Here is a 16,782-nt window from a genome sequence, read left to right on the forward strand (position 1 = left end):
ACACTGAAAATCAAATTTCTCCTGTCTCAGGGGAAACAGAGGGAATGATGCACGACCATTCAAAAACATGACTGGGTTTCTAACTATACACAGGTTAATGCAAATGGGTGAAGTGTCCCTTTAATGTTAATTTTAGCATGCAATTTTAGAAATATCTTGCTTTCCCCATTTAAGTAGACAGAACCTTAGTCTTGCATGACTGAAAAAACTGCCTGGAGGAGTTGCAAAGATGTCCACCTAGTGCCGCGTCTTTCCTGAAGCTATTTTGATACCTCTCAGCCCTACTTCATCTACTCCTTTGTTATCCTATTCCTCCTAGTTCTCACGCTCACCTGTAAACATGGCTTTAAAGTAGTCGCTGGAGGAGGCCATCATGGCTCGGTGAACAGGAAACGCCTCATCTCCGTCTCCTGCTACCAAAGTGACATCACACAGCAGGCCCTCTATTCTCAACTGATCAAATCCCTGCAAAACAAAGAAAGAGAGAATGAGAGAGATGACAAGCATTTCCGTAATACATCTAATGAATTCACTGAGAAAAGGAAATAAGAATGAACAAAGTGCTCTTAAGCATCTGTTATTATGGGGCCCGTGAAAACGGTGTGAATGTTAAGAAGCAATATCATTACCATTTGTCCCATGAGTGCCATTTTTTGAATAAAAGATTGTGGGGTTAATTAATGAACATCAGGTCAGTTGTGTGAGGGGATTGCAGAAGAAATGAGCTCCCACGGAGGAGATGAGACATAATTAACAGGACAGAGCCAAACGTCCACCCTCTCACATGAACAAAGACTTTTAAAGCTAGATTAGTAAGGACCTCTTTTAGACACAATGGCTTTTATTTAAGGGATAACGTACAGACAGATGGTTGTTATCGCAGAATAAAACACAAAGCGAAGTCTTGTATCAAGATCTTGTATCACCCTAAAGGGATTTATTTGCGATAACAATCGGCTGGCTGTACATTATCCTATTAATTACATGGCTACTTGCCACATGAGTAAATGCATGTGCATGAAATATGAATTTGATATATACTATTAGCCTATTTGGAAGAAAGGAAAAACTTCTTGAAGGCAAAACCATTTTCTATCAGCTTAAAGCCAAGATGCCTTTAAAGAAGTTAAAAAACAAGACGAAAATGCTTTTGGTTAAATTATGTCCCCACTGGCAAATCAAAATCAAGCGTTCCACAAACATAATGACACTAATATACCACTAAACATAAAACTTATTCACATCATTAGTTTTGACGTATGATAATGAGATGATAATGTCGGTCTTGTCCATGTCAACAGGCACAGAAGTAAACTGTTGACTACAGTCCTTGTGTTTGTTGTAGTCCAAGAAAAAAGATTTATGATGGAAACAATAACTCGCGTCTTCGTTTACTGTGGGGTTTGTACTTAAACACACTTACACACCAAAGGAAATGTAAAATCGTGAAAAAGGACGATAGGTGCTTTGCTCTTTAATATGCTATCAATAGTGATGTACCGAAATGAAAATCTGGGTCGAAACGAATAATGAAAACTCTGAATGCACTTGATAGAAAACCGAAAATTACTTAAAAAATATTTTTAAAAAGTGATTGTATAATTGAATTATTATTAGACTATTTAGTTTCATTAATTTAAAGCTCTACTGTGTACTTTATTGAGTTAATTCTTAACAAAAACCCATGTTTTCTTTCAAAAGTATGTGCTCATTCATGTGTAATTACTTCCACCCCACTAATCAAAGTATTCTCGTAAGTGTAGAATCTGCTATTTAAAATGCATACCGTCAAAGCGCTCTCTGGCTGAATCCATGTTGTGCCTCCATCTTTGAAATACATTCGCCGACGAGGGACATTCCTGAAATTCAAGCTCCGCCTTTCGCGCTTTCACTCTACACTCACAGCTGGCCGATAGCTGAAGCCTCCGGAGGTTGCATGTGTAGGCGGTATACGTCATCAAGACAGTCTTATTTCAGAATATTAACAATTATAAAGCTATTATACAATTATTCTTAGTTAATTGTAAATTGATGTAATATGCGTATGACTTGGGAATGTAATGCTCAGTTGATTTAAATAAACCAGGCTTGATGACGTATCCGGCCTGTGACCTGCGTAGCTGAATCCTTCGGATTTTACAACAGCCGCACACCGTCATGAACCTGCGATCTAATGCTTTGATTTGAAAGCCTGTTGAAGACATATTCTCGATGACATTAAAACAAATCGCCAAGGAAGGGAAACGGGGATTTTAAACGACAACGTGACAGGAAAAACATCAAGACCAAAGTCACTATTGGAGTTAGTTTTCCAAGATGGGGCTCAAGGGACACTGAAGTTGCACTTTATATCTTCTCCACAGGTAATTCAGCATATTCGTTTACATCTATACAGTCCATGTTGTAAACTTGAAGTTTTATAGTTCCTTGGCTAACTTTAGCATGATTATGCATAACACTTGTTAGTGTAAACATGCATGTGGTTTAATGTGTTCGAACAGCCACACGCCGTCTCTCCGCCCATTTATGTAATCTGAGGTACTGAGATAAATGTTTTTCATCTTTTCTGACCTCTAGCACAAACACACGGTGACAGCCCTATTTTTAGCTTTTCATTGATAAAAGCGTCTGATCTGCGCGTCTTTCGTTTCATTTTACAAGCGTGTGAAAGTTGCGCGACCTTTTTTCACCAATATGAGAGAAAGCTCTTACATATACACGGACATGTAACGTTTACTTAAAACATAAGCATTGTACTCTGACATAATGCTCTGCTAAAAGCGTCTGATCTGCGCGTCTTTCGTTTCATTTTACAAGCGTGTGAAAGTTGCGCGATCTTTTTTCACCAATATGAGAGAAAGCTCTTACATATACACGGACATGTAACGTTTACTTAAAACATAAGCATTGTACTCTGACATAATGCTCTGCTAAAAGCGTCTGATCTGCGCGTCTTTCGTTTCATTTTACAAGCGTGTGAAAGTTGCGCGATCTTTTTTCACCAATATGAGAGAAAGCTCTTACATATACACGGACATGTAACGTTTACTTAAAACATAAGCATTGTACTCTGACATAATGTCTGACATAATGCTCTGATAAAAGCGTCTGATCTGCGCGTCTTTCGTTTCATTTTACAAGCGTGTGAAAGTTGCGCGACCTTTTTTCACCAATATGAGAGAAAGCTCTTACATATACACGGACATGTAACATGTTTACTTAAAACATAAGCATTGTACTCTGACATAATGTCTGACATAATACTCTGATAAAAGCGTCTGATCTGCGCGTCTTTCATTTCATTTTACAAGCTTGTGAAAGTTGCGCGATCTTTTTTCACCAATATGAGAGAAAGCTCTTACATATACACGGACATGTAACGTTTACTTAAAACATAAGCATTGTACTTTGACATAATATTAGTTCGCATCCATTTAAACCCGTCATGGTTGCTTTTTGTATGTGATTTTAAGCGGACATATCATGACAATCATACTTTTTTCATGTTAAACATAAATCTGTGTGCTTTGATGGATCACAGGCAAAGGACATTGCAAATTGTTCATTTTTTTCTCATTGCTTTTGCTTTGTAGCTACTGGAAGCCATGTTAACCTTGGCATGACACGGCCGGGCCACCGTACGAGTTAAAACGCGTTCCGAATGGGGGGGGGGGGGGGCTAGAAAGTAATATTCAGTTGCTTGTCATATAGACTTTCACCGCTAGATGGGAGTAGATCCTACACAGTGGAGCTTTAATAAGAGAAACCAATAATTTCAAACCAATAAAATAATTAAACTTTTTTGAAAGTAACACATCAATCATTGGATAAAAATAAAACCAAATTAAATATTCTTCATTTAGTTACATGCAACAGACCTGCACCCTCTATTGACCAGCTGCCACTGTATTAGTACATTTTCAAGCATTTAGCTGTCACAAGCATAGTCACTTCTGCGGAGGTCTCCTGCACTCAATCTATCAGCATGTGCAAAAACAAATGCCAAACATGTGATAGGACAAGAATTAAGCCACAATCCAATCTCTGATTCACCTACTAAAATTACACGTAAGCCCCAAGCAACCAATGGTGTACTACACCCTCTGGGCTGCACTTTCACAGTCATGCTACGATAAACACAACACTGCCAACTGGCCATCTTTACAGTCCTCACCAGATCAACGTCTGATGCAGAATCTAAAACTATAAGCTTAACTAAAGATGCCAATGCTAACACTCAGCATTTTCATCTCAAATCATTTCTTGTTCAAAAATAATGTAAGAGTACACAACTAGACATCAACATCTATAATCACTGTATGGGTCTAGTCTCGCGTAGCTGAAGGTCTGGTGTTTTTCGCTGCTTTTTCTGGACAAAGCCCGCCCACGAGGCTGTTTGACCGACATGTCAAACAACCAATCACAGTTTGTTGTCTTGTTTCGGACTCCCCACAATAACAAGCCGCAACCGAATAGCATCTAAATAAACAACATTACTCACCATCGAACAACAATGTGCACTTCATCAACAGCCACACTAATGAGATGCTCGCGGTAAACATCTGTTTGAAGCATATCTCTCTACTTTTTAACACCTACAAGCAATTCAGGAGAACCAAACTTTTTGACTAGTAAGGCCATCCCAATTCGAAGGATGCTTAAAATGAAGGCTTAAATGCGTCATTAATACATTATTTATACGTCATTATTTCTATGCGTGGTTAAGGATAGAACAAATGGATTCTTTACAGCCTAGGCTATCCCAAGATTCATTGCGGGCCTGTAACGGCTGAATATAACGGCTGGATATTATTAAATAAAAAAATGTCAAGCTTTATTAAATTAAAGTGTGTATTTAGTAAGTTTCTTGTCCCTGTTACGTTACGTTATGTTTTGTATTAATATTATTCTGTTTACGTTATGAATTTTCTAAGGTTGGTTAATTTGATATACTATTGGTTAGTTTAATCTACATCAATGTGCCATATTTTCTAAAATAAATTAATATTTTTCTGGTTCCATATTTATTTTAGTCTCATTTCAGTTCTCTTCGCGGACTTTGGAGGCTGCCACCTTCAACTCTTTCGCCGCCATTGACGAGTTATCTCGTCAATCTGCAATACCGCTATTATTCTTCCGCAACTTATAAAAACCAGAAATATTGCCCTAGGGCAAACAGTATGTCTGTGTATGTTTTAAAGATCGCTCTGCATCTGATCTCTATCAAAAGTCCTTTACAAAAATGGAATTATCTCAGCTTTTTGCTCAAAATTTTGTGTTTTTGATGAAACCTACACATATTTGAGAGGTGATAAAAACAGAAGGTAGGATGAAACTGATTTTTTTGTTTGAAAGCAGAGGGTCAGTTCTTTTATTTCATATATTGTATGTTTATATATTTAAAAAGGAGCATTTTCTGGAAGGCATTAAACTTTTGTGAAAATCATGAAAAATGCTGGCGGCGAAAGAGTTAAAGACAGAGTGTTCGCCATTTAAGGTTGGATTCTTAGTAAGTTGCAGTCCTTGAATTGGGACAGCTAGTGCGTTTGCTAAATGCTTTACTTCCATTCCTAATGTAGTGTTCATTATAACACTATATAATTGAAAAATATAATAAACGATAGAAGATGTAATAATAAAAATGACTGGTTAGTTTTTGATATATCAGCATATTTATGAAGCTTCTTTATAAAGAATAAATGGACAGCACATGAAACATAACACGCACACACACATGCACACAAATCTCCATCATCAGCTAAAACCTTTCATGCTTGTTTGCATGTGAACGGTGCTCCTTTTTGGTCAGGAAACAGAGGATAAACATCCAATAAAACACATCAATCAAACCAATTTTCTACCAGTCAGTGATATTGGGAGAGATGGAGGCTGTTGTGCTTCAGAATACATTTACCATGTGAGTGATTTAAATTGAAAATAAAGTTGCTTAAAAATGGAATGCTAGCACACAGGATACTTTACTACCCTGGTAAACAGCTGCGGTTAGTAGTCACAGTGATCTGTATGAAAAGTATGACATGGGGGACCGGAGAGCACAATCGAAATCTGCTCAGGTCAAACTGAATGAAAATAGCCTAAGAGTTTAATATAAACATTTCTATGATCTTTGTTTAATATGCTGTGAAACATCCATACATTTTCTTCATGCATCAAGAAACACAACATAATGTTATAATTAAAAATCTTAATTAACTGCAGTGTATGTGAACTTCAAATAAAATCTATTTCCCATCACTGCTGTAAATTCTTTTAGCCAGGATTCCAATCATGAGGCTGGTGATGGATGACAGCCATCAATGTCATTGTGATGGCAATCGATAGTATGACCTTGTCACCAAGACCATCGTCAATGGCATTGACGGATAACGCAATGTGTGTGTATATCTGGGTGTGCATGTATACACACTTTCATCCCATGTAAACAAACTCACTCCAGAAAGTTGTCTCTGCTCAGACGACTGAAAACACCCACAAAACAAATAAAAACACCCTTTCAACAGAAGAGGCTAGGCAACACCTACAAAACAAAGACGGACATCAAAAGTAAAGTGTGCAATATCTGCATCAGTAATATCGCAATGCAGAACGGCGCAAACTGATGTTCCCTAGATCTGCCTTTGTTACAGATTATCCAATATGAGTAAGCTTTAGTAAGGCTACTAAAGTAATTTATTCATCTTTTGTTAATTAGTTGTGGGACTTTTAGCGACATTTAGGGGTGAAATTGCAACCAAAGGCTCGGTCCACAGCTCACCCCTCTTTTTCAAAACCCATAGTGAAGCCACAGGACAAACACATCATCATCTGAGACAACGTAGTAACAAAACGCGTCCGTTTAGGGAAACATGACAAAATGGCGACTTCGATGTAAGGGGAACCGCAGTGTATGTAGAAAAAAAACAGCTCATGCTAAGTTAATTAAAACAATACAGTTCATTTTGTAAGGTTTTTATACACCACTGAAAATGTAGTTGTGTATATTTTATTTCTGTCAAGAGATCCTTCTAAACGTCCCACATTGCATCTTTAATTACTATTAAAACAGCTGCAGGTCTATAAGGCTGCATTTACCCTAATGCATTGTTTTAATGTTTTCACACATATCTAGTTGTTTTCCTAGTGTTTCATCATTAGTGTTTTTGTTTACCAATGACAAAAACAAAGAAATTACTAAATTAATTTTTCTCGTGGCTTTATTGCACTTTTAATTATTCTCTTTATATTAAATGTCCCACTCTCTCCTTTGTACTATCCATATTTTCACACTATTACATGTCAACAACTTTATTCGTGCATTGTGGCACTAACGTTTTGTACATTTACAATTAATTATTTTATAGTATCCATTTTCAATAGGATTTGAACCATAACTTTGGCATTGCAAGCCCCAAGCATTGCAGATCAGCTACAGAATCTACTTTCTTCTTATATTCCCATATTCAAATGATCATCTTAGAATGGCATCACAGTAACCTCACTGACACGCACATAAACACTGGCTAGCAGGTGACCTTCACTTATTGATCTGTCCGCAACGACAAATTCCAATTAAAATTTCACACGCTCACCCATCAGTGACCTGCAGATAGGTGCTAATGAATCTTCTCAATATAACCTACCCACCACTGATAACAACGATGATGGTGTTTTTTATATGTGTGAACAAAAAACATACTGCCAGTAACAGCAGCGATGACCTTCACAGTCTCTAACAAACACACAAACTTTCATCTGTGGCATGATGCCATGCAGGCAGACACCCAACATGCCAACCACAGTTTGATAAGAAACATTCAATAACACACACAATATTAAAAGTTCATATACACACTGACCTGTAGTACCACAGAGCTATGTGTGTTGCTGGTAAAGAAGCGTGTGTTTCCTGTTTTTGAGGCCTGCAAGTGGGAGGAGAGCCCCATTTCACTGCATCCTAGTGACACCTTCATCATCTGAGCATCATCATCCTCCACCAGTGATCTGTCCATTAGAGAAAGAAAAATGAGAGAAAGAGACAGGAGTGGTTAATATTCAAAACAAAACTCTGACAGAGAAGTATAAACTGTTTCATGACACACACGCGCTGTCACAGTTATGCGTCTGGCTTCCGGTCTGTGCTTGTTTATTGGACTAGACGTTAAACTGACCTCTGGAACATATACCTTGTTGAAAATAAAAAAGTTTTGGTTTCCTAAAGCATAGATCACAGCTGTAGGAAGAGAGGTTTGGCAGCCAAGCAAGAATTCAAAGATCTGTAGCTAACAATGTATACTTTAAAGGTGACATAGAATGATTGAACAGAGTATTTATCCTTGTTCTGTGATGTGACATGTAGACAAAAATTTTTTGTTTGGGTCTGTTAGCCTCTCTCAGATAGCTCTATTAGGGTGGGAATTTTAAACAAGTGGTTTTGCACCTATTTGGCTCCCCCTACTGGCTTAACTTGCAATCTCATTACTGATTGGCTGACTTTGCTGCCGCTCAAAAAATGTAGCCAATTATTTTAAAGTGGAGGGGCAGTTAGATGCCTGTGATGTCATAAGCATCAGTTTTTCAGATTGGGCCGTTTTCTGGCTGACATTTCTAAAAGAGGAATTATTAAGAGACTGAGATGTTTAGCATGTCTAGCACTTTTTGTATGTTTGTGAACGCGGGTAGACTACCATTATTCAACAAAGACAAGGTAAAAATGGTTTTTCATTCTCTGTGCCCTTTAATAAACACAGTAAAGTTAGCTCAGTGCATTAGTTGATACGCTTTAGCAATGATTTGAACTAAGGTAACTTACTTGTTAATTATTTTGCTTGTTATCAGCATTATCTATTTTAAAAGGACTTGGTTGTTATTGATTCTTGGCAGAAATCTTTTGTTAAGTTAACAAAAGTAATTTGTTTATGTTGTTGCTGATGAAACAGTCTATAGACAACCTATGGTTTGTGGATGTAAGTGAGAATATCTGTAATAGCTGCATCTTGTAGCAAAAGCTGAAAAGAAAAACTTGACTGAAAGCAGGCTAAAATTGATCCTGGCATATTTATTTACTTATTCAGATGAAGCTATTTTCGTCAAATAACCTCAATAATATTCTTATATTCCACAAGGCATGATGGCTTAGTTGGTTGCGGGGACATGACATCCACTGAAGAACAGAGTGTAGACATTAAATATGCTAAATTGCAAAGATTCTGAAAATCTGATTTAAGTACAGCCTATAAACCCTCTTTAATACAGCAAAAAAAAAAAAAAAAAAAAAACATACTGCACAATTGCACATGCATGACTATGGGGAAATTATCTTAAACCAGGACTAGGCCTTAGTTTAATTAAGAAATATTACTAGTTTTAACAAACATGCCTTACTAAAAACATCACCTGTGTGCATTTTGATGCACAACATACAGCACTGATGTATTTTAAGATATGTCAGTGCAAGTTGTTTTCAGTTTGGACAGCTCTTAATTTTTTTTTAGTCTAGGGCTAGTTTAATCCCTGTCCGGGAAACACCCCTAAATGTTCAGGTTGAACACAATGTTACACAGATCAGTCATAGGGTAAATAAAATGTAGCCTATCCCATGTCTAATGGTAAAAAAACAAACAGTCAAAACAGTTTACACAAAAAAGCCATCACTGAACTCTTAAAATGGTTGTGTTAAAACAAAACATTCTGTGTCTAGTTAAAAATCTCTTTTTTATTAGAACACCACCTTTAGTGTTGTTTTAACAAATTGTGTGATATCCCTTTTATTATTTAAACACAAAATCAACACCAAATGTGTTAAATAACATGTGTTGATTTTTTTTGTAAAAAATCAAGACATCCATTCTTAGAGTGTGAGAATACAAACAGCTCTTCTCTTTCCACCTTAAGTTCTATAGAAATCTATAAATAAAAAACAAACTTACATTCCTACCACACCAACCAAACAGCAACTAAAGCTCAACCTAATTTGGTTGTTCGAGAGGGACTGTTCCTAACTAACAAGCCATTATTCAAACGACAACACTGCCAGAAAATGCATCTGAATTTGTTTTTGCAATCGCCCCACCACTGACCTTCTAAAATAGTAGTCAACACAGCATCAATTCAGCCACATTAATAATTCACATGCACAGACAAACACAAACTTAGACATTATAAAATATATTCTTCAGTTTGGATCCTAAATTGATTGTAGTACACAGACAGATTCAGCTTCTGTTGAGTTACTATTGTGTGGCTAAACATAAACTCGGATGAAAAAAAATCCTCCAAGCGGCTCTGCGACAAAGTAATTGAAAAGAAGAAGGCAGGGGACAGATACGCAAAGATTTTCAAGTCACTGAATGTACCTTCGAGTGCTGTTACATTGACAAGAAACAGAATGAGTATTGCACAGCTGTAAATCTACCACGAGCAAGACTGTGCAAGACAACGACTGTTGAGGGAGGAAGGCCAACAAGAGACCAATGACAAATCTGAAGGAGTTAAACATTACTGGATGAGATTGTAGAGGCCGTGAATCCAACAATTGTCTTCCAAGGGTGCTTCACCAATCATAAATTTATACTGTAGGAAAGTGACAAATGCAACTGAAAAGACAAAGAGAAACCTCAAATGCCATCTCGGCTATGCTTTGTCAGACAGCATGTAGTAGACCTAGATTCTGATAAGGGGAGGCAGTGGCTCAGTGGTTCATGTAGGTTGTCTACAAATCGGAAGGTTGGTGGTTCAATCCCGATTCCACCTGACCAGGTGTCCTTGAGCAAGCCGTCGGTGTATGAATGAGGGAGTGAATGTGAGGCAAAATTTGTAAAGCGCTTTGTAAGCCATTGGTCTGTGAAAGCACTATATAAATGCAATCCATCCATAAGACCAGACGTGATCTAATATGTAAAAGATGAAAAATCAACAAATACCTACATTAAGCCCCCTGCAAAATGTTTAATGCTTTTTTCATGTTACAGTTGCTTAGGATAAAAGCATCTGCTAAATGAAAAGGGCTGGGTATTGCGACCAATCTGGCATTTAGATTTGAATCGATTTTGATTCAGACCAATTTTGATTTGATTTCATTAAACATTTTGGTTTTTCAGACATGGAATTTATTTGCTGTGCTGTCACTTTAAAGGACCGTCCACATTATAACGTTAACTATAACGTTAGCTATAACGATAACTATAACTATAACGATAACTATATTTGCGTCCTCATCACCGGACGATAACAATAACTTTAAGCTAATTCACCTGCGCAAATCACTTGCTTCTAATATTGCATATTTCTTGTAATAAAAACTTTTGCAATTGTTTACATATCACTGAATATGTAAATATGCTGTAACAGATGTCCACAACACGCAGCACAACGTTTCGCGCCATTTGGCTAACTCTGGCATATTGGCTTAAATGTCTATTAATATGTATTGTCCCTGTATTCTCTTATATATAAAAACAATTTTTAAAAACATTTTTTTGTTATATTTATCGTTACCATTATTATGTGGCTGCCTCCTAAGACCTGTAATGTATGGATCCTGAATTGTTCGCATTTACACAACAGACTGCATTTACAAGGCTAGTCGAGGCATTTTAAAATAAGTTTTTAATTATTAATCTATCTTACTTTTTATTAAAGATCAATTACAATCCGAGAATCTATATTTTTTACCCAGCTTTATAAATAAATAAATGCAAATTAAAGCACTTAGGTTACCTCGAGGCAAAGCAAGGATGGTACCTTTAGATTAGTTGAGCACAACATGTATACATGACTTCAAATAAACTCAAATGAAATTAGGTCAACACAGCACAATGACGTCTATTTCACAGCTCTGAGACTTTCTTTTGCAGCATCAACTTTTATGGCTTTAATAGTGATATCCAACCAGTCTCTCTGGGTTTACAAAGTGACCCACTGCCCTGGATGAATGCCATGAGAACACAGAGTTTGAGGATCAATCATTGACTGCTGTAACATAACCTCAAGGTACAAGAGAACAAAACCAAAACAAACACCACAGTATTGGGCTTTACTTATGAGCGTTAAATGAATATATATACACACACACTAGTCAACATTTGAAGTGGATCAAAACCTTTTATAAAAGTTTTTACAATACCCATTCTTTGATGAACTTTTTAGATGCCCTTTAAATGTTGAATAGTGTATATTAAAGGCAGGGTCCATGATCTCTGAAAGCCAATGTTGACATTTGAAATCACCTAAACAAACACGCCCCTACCCCAATATAATCTTGCCCTTCTTTTGATAGACCCACCCCACACATACGCAACCCAGGCAACGATGTTGTTTGGTAGACACGCCCCTTACTGCTATCTGGCTACAAGTGTGTTTTGGTAGTCAGCCTTTTCCAAAGCGTTTTTCAGAAATCGTGCACTCCGCCTTTAATGATGTGAGATTATATGAATCGTATGTAATGCATTGTGACATACGCATCAAAATAACATAACGATAAATAAACCAGGCGATTTAAAAAATACTGAGGTTCGGTGGAAAGGAGAGGACAGACTTTTCAAGGATCACTACCAGACGTAGAGAGGTATCTATAGTAAAAATGAGTAAACTAAACTGACAGTCACATGACACAAGCACAGGCAGCTGATTGGTTCATTACCCTGTCAGGTGATAAGTTGGCGATGCAGCAAGCAGAGAGTGGGTGGTCCACACCACAAACGAATGCTGGTGGCTGCCAAAAACAACGAGAGATACAGAATCACTAAACACACGCCAGCTGAGATAACACATACAAACACGCGAAAAAACAGAGTGCATGCACAGACACACGAGTGACGTGTGTCAATCAAATAACTTTATGAAAAACAGAACAGAAAGAGAGAGAGAGAGATCACAAGGGTATTCACTCATTAAGCAGTTTAGTTTTGGGGAGCCTCTAAATTAATGAGATAATTTAGAAAATTATCGTTGTGATTGGAAAACTGAATCTCAAGGGTCGACTTGATTAAAACTTGACATGAGACTCACAACTGTCACCCACCATACAAAGATGGGTTTAATGATCCAAAAACCAAACAACTCACTGTTACTGAAACACAACACTCACACTAACCATCACAAGGAAATGTCACACAGAAATACAATGCGGCTGATGTTCAGTGATGGGACACAATTGAGGGATTCTCACGAAATCCAGATTTAGAAGGTGTCCAGCAACCCTTTCTTTTTTCTTTTTTTTCTCTGATTTATTTAGATGTTTATAGGTATATGCATATGTTACTATGCTTATATGTTCATTTGTATATGAGTATTTATTATGCGTGTTTAATTCTTGTTTTTTCCCTTCATTTCATTATATAATATTCTCATACTTGTACTGTGCTTGTGATGCTTTTCTCAAAAAAAAAAAAAAAAAAAAAAAAGGTGTCCAGCATCAGATTTTTTAAAAAGCCCTTGAAGCCACATATTGTTTGTCCACATATAAGATTAAGGTCTAAACCTTTTTAGAGGATTTAACAAAAATATTTCCTATAGAATTATTTCCATTTTTTAGATTATCATTATCTAAAATTATCATTAACGCAACATGATACATTAAATATTAGGGCTGGGCAAAAAAATATTGATTTTTCGATTAATCATTTTTTAAAACGTGGTCGATTCAAAATCGAATCTCAAAGAGCAGAATCAATTTTTTCTTTAATATTTATTTCCGAAAACATGAATGTAAGATTAACATTAATCTAATTACTAGTCTTCTTCACTAGTTGTCACCCTCTTTTTTGCCTTGCACGATGTTACCAAAAAGCGAGAGGCCAGCCTGTCATTCATTCATTCAGTGCTTAAAATGGTGGTTTTAGGTGCTTTATCGACGTTGATGCCACCTTCACATAAAAAGTCAGAGGTATGGAAGCATTTTAGATTTCACAAGCAAGACGACAGTGTTGTGGCTTTTAATTTCTTTTTATTAATTACCACTTGTAAACTGCTGTTCACTGTTCTTTTTTATTAATATAGTATTTTTATTAAATCTATATTCATTGAGTTGAATTGAGAATCGAGTATAAAAACTGACCCGAAACCCGGAAATCGAATCGATAGCTTGTGAATCGAAATCGAATCGATCTAGAACATCTGAATCGATACCCAGCCCTATTAAATATATGCATTTACAAACTCATGTTTCGGTAATGACAACTAAAAAGTGTCTAGGTACTATGACAGTATTTTTTATTTTATCTGGAGAGAAAAAATAAGACCTGCTTACCTGGTAGCCATCTTGAGTGTCACAGTCAATTATGTCCCTTCCAACAATTTTTTTTTTTTTTGAAAATATTAGTTCCTTGAGGGCTTAAAGGGGCTGAATGTAAGTTATTACTTAAAAAAAATTTTAAGATAGAGTTTTCATTTGTATATTTATGAGGCAACCATAATGTAATAGAAAGAATGACACCTTGAGTGTCCTCCACGGTTGTCTCTATCAGCCTGTAGGCTCTTTTCTGTGTGGAGAAGTCGGGTCCGAATTGGCACGAAATTCAAAATGTGACGTCATGCGCGTGCTCGTCTACCTGGGCGTTCCATATAGACGCGTACGGCGTCATTAGTAAACAGCGGCAATCGCTAGTATGTTTCAAATGGACTCTGTAGACCGAAAGAAGCAACCAACTTCCAGCACAATCCAGACACTCACGGAAACTCCTCGTAAGTTTAAAAAAAATCCTTATCTAGTGCAGCCAAAAATAGTGCGTGACCGGCGTCGGGGAAAGACAAGATTAAACATCGGATTGGTATTTGATTCTTGGAGGGAGCTTCGGTCAGCGCTGGGTATGAAAACAGACCTTGAGCAGGTTTCCTTTTTACTGCAAAGGTAAGACATAGTTACAGGGCATCTGTAATATATTATGTTATTGTTTTTGTGGTGTAATGCTAACAATAGCATTTGTTTTGTGGTGTAATGCTAACGATAGCATGTAGCACAGGACCATTTCAAAAGTTACTTTCTTATATGAATTATCTTTATTCAGAGCACGAGTGCATTAAGATTGTGAGTGTCGGGAGTGTGTTTTACAGTGTCGTGTTACAAAACTTTTAGAAGTAGACTTCTGTTGAAAATATAAAGTAGCACTGCAACATTTTGCTAAAATATGGTCTGTCAAACAATAACCTTACAGTACTGTAACTTTTCTTACATTTGTAAACATGCTGGTGAATCTCAATGAGCTGTCTGTGGTTGCTACGGCAACTCTTGTTGTTGTGGTCGTGCTCGTACGAGTGTGCCCACCGAGAACGAGCATGAGACTGGCTGCAGTTTCTATAACGGCCACTGGTGTCAGTAACGGTTAGAAATTTCTCAACTTACGGAGAGCACCTTTAAACAATGATTGAAAATTGTTGCGGAGGATGAGAAAATTGGTCTTGGACTCACTTATATTCCTTATTATTGTCTCTACATTTACCAATGATCACCAAATACCACATGTTTATTTACTGTAAATGTTTATAGTATAACATGCACTGAAGATGTTTACTTTTTAGATTTTTTTAATTATAAATATTTCCATGTCAAAGAACCCAAATTCAGTCATGGACACGTTGCGATAATGAAAAATTTCCCCTTAAATGTGGAAAAAACTACAAAATTGGTTTGTATAATGTCATTTGAAATCATGTGCAAAATACATGAAGAGATGTTTGTAACTTTATGCTTCTTATTTTGATAGAAGTTTACTTTTATTTATCAAAATGTTTCATGACACCTCTTAAGTCTAATTTCGCGAGAATCACCCAATTAACGCGCAAATAAATGAAGGCAGATGATCACACAGAATGAGTGTGTGAGAGTAATGCTCTTCAAGCAAAAGATCATTAGCATTAATAACATTCTTTAATAATTTGGTATTATGAAAGGACACCAATAAACAAGACAGGAGAACAGCTGGGTTGCCACACACACACACACAGATGGACACGGACCTCAACATGTTCAGCTTTGATTAACCACCATCCCTTTTCAACTCTCTTGAACCAGATCTCTGCCTGTTAATTAGGCTTTGAGCTCACACACAAATACTCACACAAACACACACTCACACAAACTTACACACACTTCTGCTGTCTTGTCTCCTGATTCAGATCATATCTCTGAGAATCAGTTCACTTACTTCCTCAGAGAGCATTATATAGTCAAGGTTTGTCTGATAATGATGATACATCAAACATTAACAAATGGGTGAGGTAAGAGATGACTGGTTTGATATCATAAAGTGTGTTCTTGCAGCTAAATATAACCAGCATTTTGCTTTGCCCTCCCTAGAATGTTCTTCGTGAAAAGACGTTGTGGTGAAGGACGACTTTAAATCTAGGACAAAAAGCTTGAGGGAGGGAGCGTATATACCTATTACAAGAAAACTGCAGATGTAAGACATACAGGTTTTAAACTGTTGTGAGATCAAGTCTTGTGACTGAATAAGGGAAAGGGTTCCATGCATTTTAAGCTTAATCAACAGCTGTGTCATGCTGCCAACTAGCATACAATATAATGTCAACTCACCCCACATTTGGTAACACAAATCTTTTTACAGTAATGGATTTACAATAGCAAGCATTGTTTAGAAGCAAAAGTTATCTATATTGTCTTGTTGAGGTGGGACTGCTTTTCTACATGGATAAACACATTTTATCCATCTAGTAATTATTTTCATCAGCTGAAATAAAACGACATGAATAATGCACCGCTCACTCTTTTGTCTTCTCGGTGTGGGAGTGTGTGCGTAGCTGGTGCGAGAATACACGTAGGAGCGTGTA

At 36.8% G+C, this 16,782-nt stretch overlaps 1 protein-coding gene across 6 annotated transcripts in view; it reads right to left on the minus strand.

Moving 5' to 3' along the window:
• The window catches only part of klhl13 (kelch-like family member 13), a 78,182-nt gene that overhangs the window by 19,960 nt on the left and 41,440 nt on the right, over positions 1–16,782 (minus strand). For 3 of the 6 annotated variants that reach the window (XM_065293565.2, XM_065293564.2, XM_065293562.2), the window contains 3 exons: positions 12,638–12,709; positions 7,857–8,001; positions 333–465 (listed from right to left, as the gene is read on the minus strand). In XM_065293565.2, the coding sequence (XP_065149637.1) occupies positions 333–465; positions 7,857–8,001; positions 12,638–12,709 (350 nt within the window). The remainder of the gene's footprint in view (positions 1–332; positions 466–7,856; positions 8,002–12,637; positions 12,710–16,782) is intronic. The other 3 variants (XM_065293568.2, XM_065293567.2, XM_065293566.2) reach the window with 1 other exon arrangement.

The sequence above is a fragment of the Paramisgurnus dabryanus genome, chromosome 5 (assembly GCF_030506205.2).
Source record: "Paramisgurnus dabryanus chromosome 5, PD_genome_1.1, whole genome shotgun sequence".
Lineage (NCBI taxonomy): Eukaryota > Metazoa > Chordata > Actinopteri > Cypriniformes > Cobitidae > Paramisgurnus > Paramisgurnus dabryanus.